Genomic DNA, 22,224 nt, shown 5'->3' on the forward strand with positions numbered 1-22,224 from the left:
TTATTTATTTTTACGTCTAAGAAAACCATTGGCACTGCACAACCACAACCCCTGGTGTTCCAAGCCAGTTTTTCGACAAGCGGTAAAGTCATGGGACAAAAGGAGACACGCAAGCTTGAGCTTTAAAAACAAGAATAAAGGGCTTATGGAAGATAGAGGACAGCATTTCTCTCTACCTATAGGTATCTTGTACCTTAAAGAGCGATTTTAAAAGCAGCTAGAAAAGCCATACCTTTTTTACGTCAGCTATCCTCTCTTTTTACTAGCAGCCTTTTCTTTAATTTCTGTGGAGGTCTGTTGTGACTGGAGCCTGCCGAGTCGCTCCCAGAATTCCGACTGGCTCTCTCGAGGATTCCGAGCTGCTGTTAGATTCGCTCCCATTTCACTGCCTGCCTCACTCCCCTGCTCACTTTCAGACTGGCTGCCCGAATCCGAGCCAGAGTGATTGGATTCGTCGAATGCTGAATGGCTTGTAATAGAAAAAGAGAAGGAGAGCGAGAAACACAAAATAAATAATAAATACAATTTAAATGCACACTAGCAATTGCAGATGGCCAGAAAAGCATGGTTTTATGTACATCTTTGAAATAGAAAAATTAAATGTACTTTATAACATATAAATAAAAATTCCTTTACTAAAGACTGCACACCTTCTCTAGGCTATCTTAGCAATTTTATTGGTACTTTTTGATACTTCCAGATACATCTTATTTGATATGTAAATCAAAGCGTTACCATTGTCCTACATATTACATACACCACTATTTTATGGACAATTACTTACTACTATGTATTATTTCTATTAGTGCTGAAAGGCATATAGAGTAGAGAGCTGCATGGGAAACGGGGACGACGGGAAACCCGCGGGGACCTGCGGGTTTCCCCTTCGGGTCACGGGGATCCCGTGGGGACGCCCCCTAGGGTCGCGGGGATCCCTGCAGGGTTGGATGCACTCGAGCCGCGAGGCTCGTCTTCTGTTCCCTACCTGTCCTGTCGCAGCACACATACCAACCGGAATCTTCCACCGATGTCAGCGCTTGATGTCGGAGGGAGGGCTTAAGCATACGATGTAGCAAGACAGAAGGAACGGAGCCAGCAGTGGAGAAGGGTAACAGATAGGAGGATTTTGAACTGTATTAGGAAATGATGGGGAGCCAACTAAATGATTGCGGAGAGGAGTAAATGCGAGTGTGCAGCTCTTGCGGAATATAAATCGTGCAGCAGATATTTTTCAATGGATTAAAAGGGAGAGAGATGGTGAACGGAAACAAGTTGCAGTAGTACTAAGCGAGGGGTGATTAGGGTGTAGATAAGGAATTTTGGTAGTTTGCTCGAAAGGAGAAGGTCAGATTTTGGTAACAGAGACTTTGATTTAGTTGATTTAATATTTAGTTCATGTCTTTCCAGTGGTAGTTCAAGGTGACTTACATTCAGGTACTACGGGTATTTCTCTGTCCCACAAGGGCTTACAATCCAACTTTGTAACTGAGGCAATAGAGGGGTATGTGATTTGCCCAAGGCCACAAGAAGCGTCCGTGGGATTCAAATCCTGCTCTTTCCAGCTCATAGCCTGCTACTGTAACTAAACTATTCCTTCACTTAATTATTTTAAGAATAATGTGGTGCTTAGAAAGGTTGTGAAGACTTTCTTGTTTCAAAAAATGCATAAACCCACTTCCTGAATACAGTAGACTTTTCCGACACCCAAGGGGATTTGAAGATGCCAGATAACTGTTGTCTCTCTTCCCACCTCACTCTCTTCCTCTCTCTATCATTCTCCCCACTTGTAGGTCCAGCATCTGTTCCTCTTTTCCCCATCTTCCTTTCTGGTCTGGGCCACTTTCTCCCGGCCGCCCCCACACATATGGGTCCAGCAACCATCCAGCTTCCCTCCCCTTCACCCTGCTGGAACCTCCACACACACACTTCTGGTCCACCTCCTGCCCCCCACCTTCAGGTCTGCCTTCCCTTCCTCAGTGTGGGTCTGGCCTTCCGCAACCCCCTCACTTACCTGAAGCACCAGCGGCAGTCGGTCAGCAGAGGCAGTGCTGTAAACAGCCTGTTTACAGCGCTGCCTCGGGGCTAGAGGGAGGTAGGTTAGCAGGTCAGGCCACTGCCGCTTTGGGAGAAAGGACCGCTAACGCTGCTGCTTCGGGGCTGGAAGAAGGGAGGTTGTACCCCAGACTAGCAGGGCTGGGGATGTTGCAGAGTGAAAGATTAGGTTCTTACCTTTGTTAACCTTTCTTCTGTTAATCTTCTCAGGAGTCCACAGACTAGGTAGTTCAATCCAAACCCATAAACCAGGTGAACCCGTGAACTCTGCAGAAGTGTGATACTCAGAGCTTTCAGCACCTCCCACATTGCCAGTGGAGTATAGTGCCCCCTTCAGTTTTCTCCCAAAGCAATCGATCCTCACTGAAATAAAACACAAAGAAGGGGCACAGGGGACTTCTCTGTCAACATTATACAGTTCTGTTCTGCAGCTTATGAAGCAAAACAAAGGAAAACTGCAGAAACCCGTACAATGATGTAGACTAGGTTTATTGAATCAAAAGCGGTTAAAAACACCACCTTAAAAGCAAGGGACCCAATATGGTCCGTGTTTCGGAGAACACACCTTAATCAGGGGTCCAGAAAAACCAGAAAAAAGTTGGAACCGCCAAGAAACTGTAGCCTCTAGAAAAAAAACAAGCGCCGAAGGGCAATCGGTGTGTAGGTTGCTGCAGCTTATGAAACAATTAGCAATAAACAGCAAAACATAGCAGCAATAACAACCAACCTGCTGTGTGCAACAAACACTAAGAGGCTGAATAATGCACTTACATATATAGGCTGGCAAGAGAAGAATTTCAGGTCTGGAAGTGAGAAATATCCAAGGCAGAAAAGCAGGTGTAACTGAGGAAACAGAGGGTGGGCCATATAGACTCCTGAGAAAATTAATAAATGTACACCTCTTCACGAGTCTGTACATTAGGTGATGTACCAAAGGGTGGGACAGAGGAGCCTGCCCGCAACACCAAGGCCCCAAAAGTAGCATCCTCTCAAACCACTACATCCACTCTGTAAAACCTCATAAAAGGTATGAAGAGAAGACCAAGTAGCTGCCCTACAAATTTCAGCTAGAGGGACTGACCGAGGCTCAGCCCAAGAAGCTGTGACACTCCTGGTTGAGTGTGCCCTGTAAGAAACCGGTGGCTGCTTTCTGCGGGCAAAAAACGTCGAAGAGATGGTCATGCAAATCTACCTGGCAATAGACGCCTTGAACGCTGGCTTACCGCGCCTAGACTGACCAACGAATACAAACAAATGGTTAGAAAGATGGTCCTTTCTACTGTATTTCCCTGAAAATAAGACCTACCGCGAAAATAAGCCCTAGCATCATTTTCAGGGTAGGTCTTAATATAAACCCTACCCCAAAAATAAGCCCTAGTTATGGAATTCGCCGGCAACTCTTTAAACCAACCCCTCTGCCACCCCACCCTCCACCGCGCAGTCTGAACCCCTGTTGACCCTCCATACTTCCCTCCCCGCCGACCGCAAGCTAAGCCTTACCTTCAACCGAAGTAGTGGTCGGGCTCCTGGAGTCCTTTAAAAAAAAAAAAAATGGCATAACATTGGCCACCCTCCAATATTCAGGTATTACAGACGGTATTTAGCGACAGGCTACAGATCACTAATAGCAGGTCAGCAATTTCATTTTTGATTTATTTTAATACCCTGGAATGTATACCATCCGGTCCTGGTGATTTATCACTTTGTAACTTGTTGATTTGGCTTAGTACATCTTCCAGATTCACCAAGATCTTTCAGTTCCTCCGCATCATCACCCTTGAAAACCTCTTCCAGTTCAAGTAGATCTCTTACATCTTCTTCCATAAAGACCGAAGCAAAAAATTAATTCAGTCTTTCCGCCAAGGGCACCTGTCACAGTCTCATGAGACAGGCCCATGCAAACAAGGATGTCGCTGTTGCTTTGATGCCCAAAGATAGCACTTCAAACCGTTTCTTCACCTTGCGAATCCTTTAGTATCACTCCTCCTTCCCTAGGGAGGACTGTGTGCTTGGAGAGCCACTGCAGAGCCCACCTTCGGCTGATCAAACAGCTGCTGAAACTCTGGGGCTGTAGGATAAAACCTGACATAGCTTTTGGGCCACCTTTAAACAGACTTCTGGGGTCTCCCACTGTTCTGTGACCAGAGCAGTGATGTCTAGATGCATGGAAAAAGGAGATCCAAGTACTGACGCGGCTCATGACTACACACTAAGAAAGTGGAAGGTTGTACTTCTAATTTCAGTTCTTTGACCGCATCTGTAATAAAATGCTGGACCAAAACAGGACTTAGACAGTTGGAGAGGGTCATCACTGATCAAGGGCCATAGAGGCATCCCTGCTTGACTGACCAAAAATGGAACCAGAATATCCAGGACTAAGCCAGTGCCCAAGATAATAAAGGCATAGAATCTGGATTTCCAAACTGAGCCAGTCAGGTCTGAATGGTCACTGGCACTAGGAACTGGATAACTGGCTTCTGGAAGTGAAGACACTCCCTGAAAACACTGTGGTGCTGTGTCTGCATAGCATGGCCCAGGTCCATTAAAATCACTCTCCACACGAGATGGACAAATTCCGGAGAGAACCCCTGTAACAGGGGCAATAGCTGGCCTCACAGACCTCCAACATGGCTTTCATTGTTTCCACGGACACAGTCACCAGTTTCAGGTGCCAGGCAGGATTTTCTCCATCTCCTGGACTCAGTATGGTTCCCAGTCCCGGAAAACATGGAAGGGGGCTGAGCCTGAAGCTCCAGCCATGGCACACGATATATGGATGCAATCCAGCGCAACTGACACATGAATTCATGTTAACCCACGCTAAGGAGCCATCCCTGTCCATTTTTGTAAAAATTGAGGGGTTTTGAGGCAGATATAAGGTTTGGACAATTTCCTGGAGGAAAAGTTCATAGTCTGTTATTGAGAAAGACATGGGGGAAGCTACTGCTTGCCCTGGATTGGTAGCATGGAATGTTGCTACTCCTTGGGTTTTGGCCATGGTACTAGTGACCTGGATTGCCATCCATAAAGAACTGGATACTGGACTTGATGTACCTTTGGTCTGCCCCAGTACAGGCTATTACTTATGTTCAGAAAAAAAAAAAAATTGTTTAAAATCCAAGATGGCTGTCATCAGAAAAATTGTGCCATAAACAGCTTGTGGAGACTATTAGTTTTCTATCCCATCCTCTTCCACAAAAGAGCTCAAACAAACATAACCAACACAAAAATAGGAGTAACTTTATTAGGGTGAAGATGAATCCTACCCTTGGAAATCTTCAAAAATTACTGATTTCCCCCCCCCCCAATTCTTCCAAAGGAAATACATAATGGGGTTGTACTACAGTTCTATGCAAGTGCCTGTCTGTCAGCTTTTTCCCCTGTAGCTGAAGTGAATGGGAAATGGACTTTCTGCTTCTAGAAACATCTCCAAATAGTACTCCAAACCTTGAAATCCCTTCAGGCTGCCAATCGAACTGAACCCCGACCGGAGACCTCTACCCCATGGAACTTCAAAGGCGCAAAACAGGGAAATAAACAGCCAGCATCCGATACCCCCAAGGGGTGTCTTACTCGAGATGGCCCTCTAGGCCATGCAATTTAAAGCCCCTGATAAATCCAGAAGGCCAAGCTAGGCTCCAGGAAATGGACCCAAAGCCCTTAGGTGGCACACGAGCAAGCTGGCCTCCATATGATTCTAACCAAAGGTTTGCCCTAAGACGCTTACCATACACTTCCCCGTGAACGCTACATCAAGTTCTCAGCAGAGAACCCATTAGTTAAGGGGTATCAAGGGCACTGCAAAGCCACCAAAAAAAAATGAAAAATTAAGCATAAAAAGAAGACACCATCTCGCATGGTAAGCGTAGGGCACAAGAAAAACTGAAGGAACGCACTGATACCCACTGGACAATGTGGGAGGTGGCTAGAAAACTGTATCACACTTCTGCAAGACCCAGGTTCACGGGTTTGTGAATTAATACACCTTAACAGACAGACTCCAAAGGAGATGTAGCAGAAACTGCCTTACATTTCCTGGATCATGTGTATATAATCAGTGTTTCCCATCCAAACCTAAGGTGGCAGAGTCACTGCAACAACATACTCAGGTTGGGGAACACAATGCACCAGGACTTCTTCTAGACCCTATAATTAAATACTGCTGTTGCCTTGTACAATGGTTGACTATCTTGCCTGGAGGTTGGTCTATAGCACCATGTGCACCATCCCCATTCAGCCTAAGGGCCAGACCTAAACAAGAAATTAAACCCAGGCTTTACATCATCCTAGTTTTTGCTGAGCCAAACCATCAAAACATTTTCAGTTGTCAATGTTGGTATTTTGCATATTCACAGTAGTGGCAATAAGAAAATAAAGGCTATTTTATAAAAATAATAGAAATGTAAATAATTATGTATATTACAGGGAGAGAAAGAAAAAAAAGAAAAGAAGCTTATATCTCAAGCACATGCTAATATTTTCTGTTTTAGCTTGTAGCTCATGAAGAGATTGTACTCAAAATACTGTACACTGGCAAGCTTGATCTTAAAACCTTATTCAGGGAGAAGGGTTTAGATTACATTAACTCAAGCATGTGACAGTATGAAATTAATTTCCCAGTTCCTTATGCACAGTGTTGTCTCAAAGAAAAACAAAGCGGCTGCACTTTCCAAGAAAGATTGGCAGAGGGCAGCACTCAAACATGCGATTGATGCATCCAGAAATTCAATTCCTCCAGGTCTGCCAGACTTAGTAGTCGACATTTTAAGAACAGCAAGTGTGATGTTCCACCATTTTGAAATGTCTAGCTTCTTACTGCATCTATTATCAAAATGGAGGGACGTGCAAAAGACATTTCCATACCAGAAACCACTCCTTTTCCATTCCATAACAACCCAAAACATGTAAAATCTAGAGATAAATAAAGCAAGTTTTTTCATCCTGAAGAAATACACATTTGCTTCTAGGTTTTTAAAGACTGCCTGCTCTTTTTCCACATCCTTTCTTGCACTTTCTGAAAAACAGTAACAGCAGTTAAATGCACATTTCAACTAGCTATAAGAAAAATCTGATTAGGAACAATCTGCTATTTTAAGCAGCAACATGCAAGAAAGCAGAATTTACCACTCGCCTTTGTAACCACTATACAAATGCTGCTAGTGCACTTAGGGTTATGAGATTCCTTCATTAAAAAAAAAACAAACACAAAGGGAGGACATGTGGCCCTCCCCCCCATTCTGTCCCCAGTGATGCCCCATCCCCCACACAAACTTCACCTTCACGTCTGGAAGGCCTCCTAGCATGCGTGGATGCAATGCAAAGACATCATATGCATGCATGCGACATCACGTCGCATCTGCGCATGCTCAAAGGCCCTCTAGACGCAGCCCCTGGACAATCTGCCAGATTCTGAAAATCCATCTGGGCACTCGGACAGACCTCTAGAAAAAGAGACCATGTCCAGGTTTTCTTGGACATTTAGTAACCCTAAGTGCACTCACACTTATCCCTTACACTTTCCCTCCTCCCCCCTAAAAAAAAACCCCACCGGCTAAGAGGAAAACGTACAGAACTCTATACCTACTGGCTAGTTCATAGAAATGCTATTATGATTGAAGAAGTGGGTGTCAACGGAAAATATGGAAATCATGAATACAGTCAGGAGGGGGGCGAAGGGGGCAATGCCCCCCCCCCCTCCCCGACAGACCAAAATGTGGAAGAGTATGGCCACTGCCTGCTTCCTGGTGCTGTTGCTTACTGACGTGGCTGTTTTTCTCTCCTTCCGCCCCCCACTTCCTGCTGGAGCTCCAGCACTGGTCGCCGCACATGAAGAAGGACACGGTACTACTCGAAGGGTCCAGAGAAGAGCGACTAAAATGGTTAAGGGGCTGGAGGAGTTGTCGTACAGTGAGAGATTAGAGAAACTGGGCCTCTTCTCCCTCGAAAAGAGACGATTGAGAGGGGACATGATCGAAACATTCAAGGTACTGAAGGGAATAGACTTAGCAGATAAGGACAGGTTGTTCACCCTCTCCAAGGTAGGGAGAACGAGAGGGGCACTCTCTGAAGTTGAAAGGGGATGGATTCCGTACAAGCGTAAGGAAGTTCTTCTTCACCCAGAGTAGTAGAAGAAATCTAGAACGCTCTTCCGGAGGCTGTTTTAGGGGGAAACACCCTCCAGGGATTCAAGACAAAGTTAGCCACGTTCCTGCTGAATAGTAACGTACGCAGGTAAGGCTAGACACAGTTAGGACACTGGTCGTTTGACCTAAGTGCTGCCGTGGGAGCAGACTTCTGGGCATAATGGACCACTGGTCTGACCCAGTAGCGGCAATTCTTATGTTCTTATTACTTAACCGCGCCCACAATGACAGCCGTGGATAAAGGTGAGTCGGTTGATATTGTATATTTGGATTTTCAAAGGGCATTTGACAAAGTACCTCATGAAAGATTTCTGAGGAAATTAGAAAGTCATAGGATAGGAGGTAATGTCCTATTCTGGATTAAGAACTGGTTAAAAGATAGAAAATAAAATAAAGTAGGGCTATGAGAATGGTAGATAGTGGGGTCCATAAAAGGTCTATGCTGGGACCGCTGCTGTTTAAGGTATTTATAAATGATCTAGAGAAAGGAATAACTAGTGAGGAAATTAAATTTACTGTTACTCAGTTGTTAATTTGCAAGAGGATCTTGAGAGACTGGGAAACTGGAATCAAAATGGTAGACGATGTTTAATGTGAGCAAGTGCAAAGTGATGCATGTGGTAAAGAGAAACTCTAACAATAGCTAAAGGCGTCATCATTGACGGTATGTTGAAAAACACTCTTCTCAGTGTGCAAAAGTGGCTAAGAAAGCCAATGTTAGGAATTAGTGGGAAAGGAATGAAAAAAAACAAATGAGAACGTTATAATGCATTTCTATCACGCTATGGTGTGTCCGCACCTTGAATACTGTGCAATCTTGGTCCCCACATCTTTAAAAAAATATATAGCAAAATTAGAAAAGGTACAGAGAAGGGCAACAAAAATGATAAAGGGGATGGGACAACTTCCCTATGAGGCAAGGCTAAAGCAGATTGAAGAGTCGGCTCAGGGGACATGTGACAGAGGTCTATAAAATACTGATGAGTGGTACAGGTAAATGTAAAATTAGAGAATGACACAGGGAAAAAAAGTTTGTCCCCCGTCTCTGCCCCCTCCCTGTGAATTCAGTACCTTGTCCCTGCCCTGCCCCTGAGCTCGGTCTCTGTCCCCACAAACCATCTGATCCCATCCACACAAGCCTCAAATAATTTTATAATGAACATAAGTTACAATACTACTTTATTCTAAAGCAAAAAAAAAAAAGCAAACAGAAACAGAAAATTTTGTTGTCTGGTTTCTGCTTTCCTCATCTTTTCGTCTCTCTTCCTTCCATCCACCCACTGTGGCCTTCTCTCTGCCTCTTCCATATGGCATCTGCTCTATTTCTGTGCCTCTATCAGAAACTGTCTTGTCTCTCCCTCCCCCCATTGGTCTGGAACCCATCTTTCCTTCGCCCCCCCCCCCCCCCCCCCATGGTCTGCCAGGCAGAGAGAAGGCAGACAGCGGATGGAAGAGAATGATGAGAAGAGGAAAGTAGAAACCAAAGGTAGAAAAAAAATGTATATTTATTTTCTTTTGTTTTGCTTAATGATAAAGTAGTATTGTAGTTGTGTTGATAAACATTTATAAAACAAAGCCCTGCTAGCTGAAGATCTTTTCCTCTATTTCGGCAGTCAGAGCTCTGATTTATAAGATGACAATTGTACAGAATATAGTTTCTTTTTACACTTTAATAAAATAAGTTTGGTATAAAACTATTCGAGGCTTGTGCAGATGGATCAGAAGGTTTGCGGGGATGGGACAAGGACAAAATTTTTCCTCGTGTCATTCTCTAGCTACTACCACCGATTATGTATAGAGCTTGAAGCTAATCGCATATGTCTTTGCCTCTCAGTTCCTCTGAGCGTGAGAAAATTCTTCTAATCCAGACTGATCCTAAGGCAGAAGGCAGGCAAAGCCCATATACAGGGCAGGGCTTCAGAACCACTAGTGGACAACCTGAGGGAGCAAAAACTATTGCTGCCCGATTCAGGGAAATGTCTTTCCATTTTTCTGCCCAATTGGCAGTTTTGTTTTTTTTTAAGATGTCAGCTGTGTCTTTCAACACCACATTTTTACAGCCGAAGAGCCAAGCTCAGAAGCAAGCAATTGGATGTGTTGGTCCAACCGTGGCCAGCGACAAGAGTGTGCCACAAAGGAAAATGCAGCTGACATCTTAATCCCCAGGGCCAAAGCTTCAAATTGACGCTTGAGGAGCAAGTCTACTTTGCGGTCCTGAGGATCTTTAACATCCCTCCTCCTTTACTAGAAGGGAGGTTCGTTTAGTGACCTGCGCCACCAGCGAATCCACTTTTGGCTGCAGAAACAGCCACTCAAAGGGATACTTCTGGTGACTCCCAGTGGTCTGGTGACCAGCTTAGTGATTTCTGGATGGGAAGACATGGATAGAGCCACATAACTGCTAATAACTTGAGCATTGAGAAGCTGCCGATAGGACTTCCAGCTTTAACTCTTGCAGCTAGGTGCAAATAATGCTTGAAAGTGCAGAAGCCCTGAACAGCCAGTGCACTGTGGGGGTCTTCCTCATGATCCAGTGTTGCCACCGCTATCATCCTGCACAGAAGCAGACTGTCAGGGATGCGAGACTTCATACTAGGATAAAAGTAGCATGGAATTGGACTTAACATCCCAGTCCACAACATATTCAGCCTCCTGGTCCTAGTCTGTGCCCTCGGCTGGTTGGGGCACTTGCTGAGGAGGCAACTCCTGCGCCGCCACCACTTGTGCACTACTAACAGCCGCTGAGGACCATCGGCAAAGTAAAATAAGCATTCCACATACTGCTCAAAATATGGCGTGAAGCCTTCTACTGGGAGTATCTCCAACCCCAGCAGGGACCCCCTCCCGGTCCTCCTGGACTCCATGGCCCCCAGGCAACTGCATTTGTCCAATACAGACTCGGAGGATCCTGGGAGGGAGGTCTCTTTCCCTGGGGACATTCCTCCTGTGGATCCTCAGCCCTAGAGGACTCGTAGGAAGCTGAGCTCAAGGCTCCTGCCTCTCCCCTACACGCTACATTGCACAAGGAACATGGATACTCCTCATCTGGCCATTCAGCACAAACGTGGCACGATATAAGGGTTAAAAGGCCTGAGGCGTCCATTTCAGTTGATTCTGAGCAAAATCAAGAGGCTTTGAGGCAGATGGAGGCAAATTTATTTAAAAGAGATTGCCAAAATTCAATATGGCTTCTGCCAAAAGTATTTGCACCAAAATGGCCCATGGAGACTTCCCTGAACAGAAACAAATCACAGGGAAAGGTGTTTTGGAGGTAGGGGACCTGCAACTTTTAAGGAACTCAACTCCCCCCCCCCCCCCCAATTTTCCCTATAGGCTTCAATAGCCTACTCACTGTACCATGTGGTGCCTGCCTACTTCAGCATAGGATTTCAGCTGGAATCAAAGGGAGAAGAAATGTGCCTCACAGATTCACTAGACAAACCTAGTCTTCTTGCTGCCAGTTGGATCGAGGTCGGCTTAAACCTCAACTCCCAGAAAATCACACCGCAAAAGGGGAGGACCACACAGCCAACCCACTGTTATTCCCAGCTAAGCTGGAAGGAGCCCACACAGTCTGTGCTTAAGCTCTTGATTAAATCAGGGATGCGAGCAGCTAAGCAGGGGACAGCCCCTGAGCTCTAAACAAATTTCCAGTAGTCTGGCTAGCTAGATGTCCCTGAGGGGCTGATCCTGCTAGCAGCAGAGTACCGCTATTCAAGTCTGCATCTTCACCCAGGCAGAGGTATAACTAAGTGAGAACCTCCAGGCACCAAGCCTCCAAAGGACACAAAGCAAAAATACCTGAAATTATTATAACTACAGAGCAGATCATACACACTTCTGAGCAACTTGCTTTCAGAAAACAAACTGAGAGAGCAGGAGCAGCTCCCTGGGAAAGAGGTGGAGTTAGAAAACATGATTGACAGTTTTCTGCAAGCAACTGCAAGTTCAGATACAAGACCAGAACACCCTTTTTAGAAAATGTGCAACATCTGGATTTGAAACCAGTGAAAGATAACCCAGCTTCTCTCTGAAGCAAGCATAGCCACCTGAACCTTCAGGAAGCTAAGAAGCAGTTCCTGTTGAAATCCCTCCTGCAGAAATTTCAGCACATCAGTGGTGTACCAAGGGGGGGGGGGGGGGCGGTCCGCCTCAGGTGCATGGCTTGGGGGGAGATGAGCACTGATTAGCTGAGGCACTGACAGGAAAATTAACACAAAAGGAACTACCACTCCCACCCTTTAGAAAAAAGTATCCCTGTGGTCCAGTGGACCCCAATCAGGAAGAAACCCCTCCCCAAGAAAGGACACCATCTCCCTGGTGGCCTAGGACCCTACCCTGTGTCGACGTACCTAAAAAAACCCAAACAAACCACACAGGAGCCATGGGAGTACAAATATCCTTCCCTCCCCCTTATATTTTTTCTATATCATTCTCCCAAGGGAGCTCATAATTGTTTTACATAAATTTATTCAGGAACTCAGGGTGTCTTCAAAATGGCAGCACCCTGGCTCATCTAGTGCATTCTGGGATACACTGGGCAGGGGCCTAACTTCCAAATAACCCTTATCTGTTGGTTAGGCCCCACAAAGTGCATTCTAAAATGCACCAGGTAGGCAAGGGTTCTGCCCTGTAGGGAGGAGGGAAAACCCTCCTTTCTGGTTTTATTAAAGTGGCAGGGCTCAGGATGGGCCCCCTAGGCCACCAGAGAAATGGTGTCATGTCCTGTCTCGGGGGGGGGGGGGGAAGGGGGCGGCGCATTATGGGCCTACCTCATAAGGATAGTATAAAGCCTGCTTCAGGGGTCCCACTAGACCACCAGGGCTAAAGCTTTCAAAGGAAGTTTTTTTGGATCAGGGTGCTCAGGTTGCTTGGAGAGAAATTGTGTCATTAGATACCCTCTCTCAACCAACCCTTCTAATGCTGCCCCACAACTGGCAGTTTTTCTGGGCACTAAACACAAACAGCTTTTTTTTTTGAGCATGGGCCCATGGGGTATGAAGCCCTCATTTAAATGTGGTCAGTGCAGAAACCATTACAGCGTCAGGCAGCATATCAATGCTGGTGCTAATCATCATTAAGGGGCATTAGATTTTGAGCATCAGCCTGCAAAGGAGACTCTTTTATGCATTTTATTATTTGTACTAATAGCAGTTTGCCTCATAAGAACATAAGAAGTTGCCTCCACTGGGTCAGACCAGAGGTCCATCGTGCCCAGCGGTCCGCTCCCGCGGCGGCCCATCAGGTCCATGACCTGTGAAGTAGTTCCTGACCATTTTTATAACCTACCTCTACTTCTATCTGTACCCCTCAAGCCCCTTAACCTTTAGGAACCTATCCAAACCTTCCTTGAACCCCTGTACTGTGTTCTGGCCTATCACAACATCCGGAAGCGCGTTCCATGTGTCCACCACCCTCTGGGTAAAAAAGAACTTCCTGGCATTTGTTTTAAACTTGTACCCTTTCAGTTTCTCTGAGTGACCCCTAGTACCTGTGGTTCCCCACAGTCTGAAGAATCTGTCCCCGTCTACCTTCTCTATGCCCTTCAGGATCTTGACGGTTTCTATCATGTCTCCTCTAAGTCTCCGCTTTTCCAGGGAGAACAGCCCCAGCATTTTCAATCTGTCAGCGTATGAAAAGTTTTCCATACTTTTATCAGTTTAGTCGCTCTTCTCTGGACCCCCTCAAGTACTGCCATGTCCTTCTTGAGGTGCGGCAACACAATATTCCAGATGTGGGCGCACCATTGCACGATACAGCGGCATGATGACTTCCTTCGTCCTGATTGTGATACCCTTTTTAATGATACCCAACATTCTGTTTGCTTTTTTTGATGCTGTCGCACACTGTGCCGATGCTTTCAATGTTGAGTCCACCATCACCCCCAGATCTCTTTCAAGGTTGCTCACCCTAGCAATGATCCCCCCATTTTGTAGCTGAACATCGGGTTCTTTTTCCCTACATGCATGACCTTGCATTTCTCTATGTTAAAGCTCATTTGCCACTTTCTTGCCCATTCTTCCAGTCTCGTTAGGTCCCTTTGCAGGTCTTCATAGTCTTCCATGTTTCTAACCCTGCTGCATTGTTTGGTGTCATCAGCAAATTTGATAACCTCACATTTCGTCCCCGTCTTCAGGTCATTGATAAATATATTGAACAGGAGCGGTCCCAGCACCGACCCCTGCGGAACTCCGCTCGTGACCCAATGCCAGTCTGAGTAATGACCCTTTACTCCAACCCTCTGTTTCCTGCCTGCCAGCCAGTGTTTGATCCATCGGTGGACATCCCCTTGCACCCCGTGGCTCCACAGATTCTTAAGTAGCTGTTCGTGAGGTACCTTGTCGAAGGCTTTTTGTTAGGGTTGCTTATATTTAAGCAAGTACATTGGCTGAAAATTAAATATTTAACTGCTATATCAATTTCTTATAGGCTCTTAGCTCATTCAAAATGACAACCCGTGCTATAGACAAGGGGTCAGCTCACCAAAATCTTATGACTATTTTTCTACTGTTAGACTCCTTAAGAGTGGAAAAGAGCGATACGGGTAAGGGTAAATTAGATGCACATCTCCCTTGAGAAGCATACAGTGATATGGGGACTAAAACTAGGCCAGGGTACACCTGGCGGGGCCTTCGCATGTGCGGATCACCAGACTTGATGGACCCAGGGTCTGATCCAGAGATGGCAATTCTTATGTTCTTATGTCCTACTGATAAGTAGATTTTAATCTTTTCATAACAAGATAATTTTATATTTGAGATCAGGACAAAAAGGATTTTTACCTTACATTCTAATGTTGTAAATTTTTAAATTTGAAGCAGGAGTCAGTACTTTGTTTAAAAAAAAAAAAAAAAAAAAAAAAAAAGGGACTCCAACTCCACAATCCTAATGTGGACCAACACAGCTGAGCACATCCTAGGAGATAATTTTGATACCCCATCAGTGCACGTTAAATTTTGTCTAATGTAAATAAGTGTGTTATCATGGTCTTGCTCACTGTTAGAAATCCATGTTTTGCAGAGTTGTCTAGCAATTGTACATTTGCCCTAGTGGAAATTGTGTTTATTTTTACACTTACCTTGTTCCATTAGCGAAGTGCTTTTTTAAATCTCCATATTTAGTATTGACTTGTACACCAGTGTATGTTCAAAGCAGTAAGGTGTCTCATGATATTACCAAGTTGCACTTGAGTTGAATTCAGATAGATGTACAAACTCCTCCACAATCTGAACTATTTTGAGCATATGGTATAAACTCTGGATATACTTAATCATCTTTTTTACACACTGCACGTGTAGCTTTAAGCATTCATTCATTCTAAATACAATAAACTACCACTGAAAGGAGTGGGCATCATTTAGGTTTTGTGGCCCTGAAAATGGCTGTTCTTAAAAAAAGGTACTACATTAGCTGAAGTTGGGAGTAGGTGGTATGTTATACAAGGTTCTAATACCACTTAGGACTCCTAACCCCCCCCCCAAAAAAATAAAAAAAACCACACCCAAAAACCAAACTTGTAATAGACCTAACTGGAACTTAAGCAACAACAAAAAAGCCCCCCAAAATACTGTAATACTTTAAATTAAAAATGAAAATAAAATCTATTTCTGGTGGAAATTTAAGTGTAAACTTGGCACGCCATATGCCCATGCTTTGCCAACCACATTGTCCAGTAGTTTGTCTGGAACAGTTTACAGTATGGCATAGTATGGGGTAAAGTATTAGTTAGGCCGATTTTTAATAGTAGTTCTCAAGCAACCAGACTACATTTATCCATCTGCTGGTTATGAGTCTACTGTATTTTATTATCTGTTAAATAGTCACTACAGTGCTTTAATTGTTATCCAAGAGCAAAGGGGGAAGGGTAGATAAAGCACACACAAACTTTGATGTCTTCACTAAACTACAGGGTGTTATAATCTGATCTTTTTATGACAGCTATCCCACTAGTAGGAGTAGCCAGAGTGATATTAAAAAGTTGACATCAGGAATAGCATAGTTACTCATCTATAGCGATGTACAGACATGTACCTAAGTGTACCGTCACTCTAAAACTTTGAATACTGTCCATTCTGCATGTGCGCCTTCCCACTAAATGCCAGCTCGCAGGACCTTCAGTTCCATCCAAAAGCTACAAGCCAGCTAGGGGAGGTGTGCGGGTTGTAAGAATATCTGCCTGCTGTCCTCTGAGAACACCTGCTACAAGTAACTATGATTTCTCAGAGAACAAACAGGCAGTATATTCTCACTTATGGGACTTCCAAGCTGCCATCCTCATGCCTTTAGGAAGAGTTAAATATAACTGTCATCCTATCTTGTGGGGCACACGCCAGAGCTGCCCACTCTCACCCTTACTCTTCTTGATCTATTTGGAGCCTTTGCTCCATACTGTATTGAAAGATGTGAGCGTTCGAAGTATGGGGGTAGAGGAACAAGTGAAGGTCCTGGCTTTTGCCAATGATATACTTTTAGTATTAACTAATGTACAACCTTCTTTGACTGCTTTATTGGGGCTGGTGGCCAAATTTAGCTTTTACTCAGGATTGAAGCTTAACACCACAAAATCAGTTGGCCTTCCATTGGACCCTGCTATTCCTGCTGCTTGGCAAGGCCCCAATAAAGTATTTAGGAGTCGTGGTGCCTAGTGATCTCTCTCAACTCTGTTCTCTAAATATCACCGCCCATTTATGTTTCATGGAACGGAAAAAGACGGTCTGGAGGGCTTATCCTCTTTCCCTATCAGGTAAGATTGCACTGTACAACATGCTTTTGTTGCCCTATTGGCTCTATCTTTTTCAAATGCTGCCTTTGACACTTATGCCCCAAACACATAACTCGGACAATAAATATTTATGGAATGGAAAGACCACGGCTGGCATATAGAGTGGTTCTAGTCCTCTCTTGTCCCTCGGAGTAGCGTCTTCTTAATATCCAATTATTCGCAGTGGCATGCCAATTTAGTTGTTAATAACAGTTTTAGAGATCTTTCTATTTGCTCTTTCACTTCGGCAGGGACAGCTTTACTATATCCTTTTCACTTTAGTGCCCCATTTTATGAACCTTGGAAACATTGTCATTCTCTTATCTAGGCCTATCCAATCTACTCCGCCATGCTTATGGCTTGGAGATGGCTATGTTCGCTCTTTAAAGCTCAATCTGACTTTGAACCAGGATGGACCTCTAGAGTATTCCAACATTGGCGGACTTTATAGATGCAGGAGTGGTATGACTTTTGTCTTTGCAGAGTTCTTGTTACCCACTCAGGATTCTTCTACCTATTGGCAGGTGTGCCATTACATCCACTCATTGCCTTCTGCATCTTGACACCAACCCCTGAAGCGTCTGAAGCAATGCAGGCCATTCAGCACGGCTCTCTGCACTACAAACTGCTAGCGCAGTTTAATAAAAGAGGGGGTAAGAGTCTTACGAACAATTAAGGGAGGCCCTTTGCTTGGATACACAAAATGCTATTCCTTTAAGGTTCCATCATAAAAGTCTATTGGAATTGCTGCCAGATTATGACTACTCACGCCTCAGTACACAATGTCGGCAGACTTGGGTGTGGCCTGTTCGGTTGATAAACTTAAACGATACCTTCGAATGATGTCTCAACTACACCTCTCGGTTCCACTTTGGGAAATCGCTTATAAGCTGGCTATACAATATTATATCTCGCCTAATCATGCCCAACGCAAAACCCTTCGTCCCGACTTCAAATATCTGAAATGTGGCAACTCCAATGCAACCCTGGGTCATATGTTTTTGGAAAAAGATTACAATATATTTCTATCCTATGACTGGTGCGTTGTATCTTAATCCCTCTGATAATTTTTTTTCCAATGTTCAATAGTGGCACCAGTACCCAAGGGCTTGCCGAGCCCTTTCTTAAAAAACATCTTTTCTCCTGAGCGTTAAAGCTATACTACTGCAATGGTTAATCCCAGAGACTCCTACTTTGGCGCAATGAAGGGCGCTTCTTATACAACATTTACAGATGGAACGGTGAATACCCAACTTAGACACTTCTGGTGGCAGACGGTTAGTCTACGTGGGAGACGTTTTGGAACTCACCGACTGCCCGAAGCAGATTACTAAACTTAGAAATACTAGACTGTAGGTTAATGTTGTATCACAGCAAGTGAGAATACACTTGGCCTTTAGAGGAGGGCAAAAAAAATATAAACTGGTTTGTCTTCTTGTATTTACTGTATTTTTCTGTTATTGTACTTTGAAAATGTTGACACATTTGCATTTCTTTATAGTGTCAATAAAATGTTTTCAAAAAATATATTTAATTGTCATGCAGCTGGTGAAATCCTCGAGGACAGAGAAAAAATGGCTTTTAAAGAAAAATAAATAAATAAATAAATAGAGTACTGTTTGTACTGACTGTATCAACTAGAATTGTTGATCTAAGCAGTAATGAGAAGTAAATGTGTGAACTGAGGACTAAGTGACCACTTTGCAGATGTCTTGAATGGGAGTGGAGTGTATATGTGCAATAGAAGTTACCATGGCCATAACTGCTCATAAAGTAACACAACTCTCTAGCGTTAGCCCAGACTGAGAATATGCGAAGGATATGCAGTCTGCCAGCCAGCATGAAATACACTAGAATCTAGAATCCCAATTATTCGAGACTCAAGCAACTGGCATTCACCCAAATGGCAAAAAAAAAAAAAAAGGTCCTCCCTACAGCCACCGAACCAACAGCAGTCCACACCAGCCACCCCCCTCCCTTCAGCCTCAAGGTAGCAGTGGCCCTAAATTGCCAACCCCCTCCCTCAGCTTCCCAAAGCAGCGGCCGATTAGCAGAGGCAGCACTTTAAACAGGCTGTTTGGTTAGCCTCGACACAGCAGAGGAAAGGCCCTGTCAGGGTTGGCCACTAGCAAAACGTTTTACAATGCTGCCTCTGCCAACCAGCTGCCCTTGTTGCTTTGGGTGAGTGAGGGAGGGGGGTTGGCGGGTCAGGTCTGCATCGGGTAAGTAAGAGGGTTCAAGAGGCCAGACCCACACAGAGGGAGAACAGACCCAAGGAAGGTTCCCCAGAAATATGTGTTTGTGTGTGTTTATGGGGGGGGGTCCAGCAAAGTGAAGAGCAATGGAAGGGAAATGGATGCTGGACCCATAAGAGTGTGTGTGTGTGGCTGGTGGTCCTCCAGGAAAGTCTTGGGAACCACTGAACTGAGCATGAACAGGGTGTCTAGTTACTAGGGGCTACCAAGACAGAGGATTTTCCCAGTTTTAAAAGAGCACTTCCTTCACAAAGTTGTGCAGAGGAAGCTTTACATAGTGCTTGGGACTTCCGACATAGTCCAATGCCCTCCATAAGCTTCATTTGAGGCTCCTGCTCCAATTCCATATGAATGGAAGAGCTAGTCCCATTTGCCTGATTAACTCAGCTTTCAGGTAGAAACCATCTCTGACAAGATTCCATAAGACTCCTCAGCAGAAACAAAATAAATCACCAAAATGAAGAGAAAATAAAAGTTAAATATATTAAAAACAGAAAATATGGAGAAAAAAACAGTACTGGAAGGCACTTGAGAAAAATTTACTGCACAAGAGGAGTATTAAAAAAAACAAAAAAAAAAACAAAACACAACTTTACTCCACGGAAAATGAACTACCCCCCCTCCCCCCCGAGGTATAAGAAACATACAGATTTGTTGAATGGGGAAATATAGTACATAAGACTAAGCTGTGTACTTCCAAAAATAATGTCAAATCACTGAATATATGAGAACAGGATCTGCAGCAGTAGTAACCTACTTGTGTACCCAGACTGTATGTAAGCTAGAAGGATGCTAGGTTGCATATGGAGAGGTATGGCCAGTAGGAAAAAGGAGGTATTACACCAGGAAGTCCTGTCTAAATTAGATTGTAAGCTCTTCTGAGCAGGGACCGTCTATTGTATGTTAAAATGTACAGTGCTGCGTACATCTTTCAGCGCTTTAGAAATAATAAATAGTAGTAGCAGGTATTGATGCCTCTGTATAAAACTCTGGAGAGACCTCATTTAGAATATTATATACAATTCTGGAGGCTGCACCGTCAAGATATAAAAAAGATGGAGTCGGTCCAGCAGGAGGCTACTAAAATGGTGTGTGGTCTTCGTGATAAGGTGTATGGGGACAGACTTAAAGATCTCAATATGTATACTTTGGAGGAAAGGCGGGAAAGGAGAGATATGATAGACATTTAAATATCTATGTAATATAAATGTGCATGAGTCAAGTCTCCTTCATTTGAAAGCAAACTCTGCAATGAGAGGGCATAGGATGAAGTTAAGAGGTGACAGGCTTTGGAGTAATCCGAGGAACTATTTCTTTCCGGAAAGGGTGGTAGAAGTTGAACAGTCTCCTGGAAGAGGTGGTGGAAACAGACTGTGTCTGAATTCAAGAGGACCTAGGATAGGCACATGAGATCTCTCAGAGAGAAAGAGATAATGGTTACTGTGAATGGACAGACTAGATGGGCCATTTGGCCTTTATCTGCCATCATGTTTCTATGTTTAGTACCCTGGAACAAATCTGGAAGCAAATTATTTTTTTCTTTCAATAAATTGTGTGCAAAATATAAGTCATAGCCAAAATGTTTAGGGATTTCCTCTATTAAAATAAATCTTAAAGACTGCAGACAGTGCAATAAATATTTTAGGATTATTCCTTGTTAATTTCAGAATGTTTTGAACAACCTGCTATAACAAGTCTGCTTCCTTTGCAGAGCATTAATGAGTTACAATCTTGTAGTATACAATTAAAATCATCTACCATTATTTATTGTGGTATAAAACACTTTTTTTGCTTATGTACACAGCAAAAAACTTGCCAGGATGTACAACCTTTATTTACTGGCTAGCATAATTGAAGCCCTTTATTATGGTTTGTTTGTTTTTAAAGAAGGACAAGCAAATGAATTCTCAAATTATATTTAATATTTTACTGATAAAGAAAGAACAGCAGATATGTTTTAAAAAGTTAGCAGGGGAATGCAAATTAATGAGGGATAAAAGTAAATTTTGTTATAAGACTTAATTCAGTGCTATTAAAAAAAGGCTGTGTGTGCCCTTTAAAATATCTTGTTTAGTATATGGATACCCCACCCCCTCCCAGACCACATCAGAAACTAGGAAGAAAAACCTCACAGGACTTGTGCTGTAATGTGCTAGTCACCTGATACACTTCCATTTCAGGATATTCTCTCTACCAGAAAGAGAGAGAGAGAAAAAAAAAAAAAGCAGTAAAATATTACACACACTTTAAATAATGACCACTTCCTACAAATAGCAGATAGAATATAGTAGTTGGCAGGAAAAATATTCGAGATTTACCACCAGAAACTATTAAAAAAAAAAAAAAAAGTGCAAAGCTTTTAATTCATTGACAATATAGTAGCATGCAAGGTTAATTTTCATCAACAATGCAACTGAAGCAGTGAGGAAGAAATAAATGCCTTTGTGCCAATTATATTGGGAAAGTTTGCACGTTGTTAAGACCAGAAGGAAGGGTCAGAAAGGCAAGACGTCACAAAATCTTCAAATAAAGGAGTATAGTTGTAGAAAGAGCAGGGTAATGTGCGTTTGTTTATGTTTTAAGGGAGCTCCTTGGAAGATACCCCGTTCTCCGAGAACGTACGCTCCAGCTTCCTCTCGGCTGCCTGAAACAGCTGCTTTTTCGCCAGGAAGGCGCGGCTTCGGCTAACGTCACGGCAAGGCCCCGCCCCCTCTACTGCTGACGCTCCGGTTACCAAGCGTGCATTGAGCCAATCGCAGCTCGCAGCCAACACAAGGTGCCCTTTGAACTTCCATCACTAACTTCCTGCTGCTTGCACAGTGCACCGTGCAATGCAGTATGTCTAGCTATGCGGCACAAAGGAAAAGCCATTTTGTGACTAAGCTGGACCTGCACCAAATACCACAGTTTCTGCATGTTCCCCTACAAGCAGACAGAGCCCCTCTCTCTCCGATTAAAGCCGTAAACCACAAGATAGCCCACTAAGCTGTATTAGCAGTTCTACACTACTATG

At 43.9% G+C, this 22,224-nt stretch overlaps 1 protein-coding gene across 1 annotated transcript in view; it reads right to left on the reverse strand.

The window, feature by feature from the left end:
• Window positions 1-22,224, reverse strand: part of CHD2 (chromodomain helicase DNA binding protein 2) — a 186,355-nt gene that overhangs the window by 159,905 nt on the left and 4,226 nt on the right. The window contains 2 exon segments of the mRNA XM_033920273.1: window positions 233-261; window positions 264-469. Coding sequence (XP_033776164.1) covers window positions 233-261; window positions 264-469 — 235 coding nt within the window.

Source organism: Geotrypetes seraphini, chromosome 14 (genome assembly GCF_902459505.1).
Source record: "Geotrypetes seraphini chromosome 14, aGeoSer1.1, whole genome shotgun sequence".
Taxonomy (NCBI): Eukaryota; Metazoa; Chordata; class Amphibia; order Gymnophiona; family Dermophiidae; genus Geotrypetes; species Geotrypetes seraphini.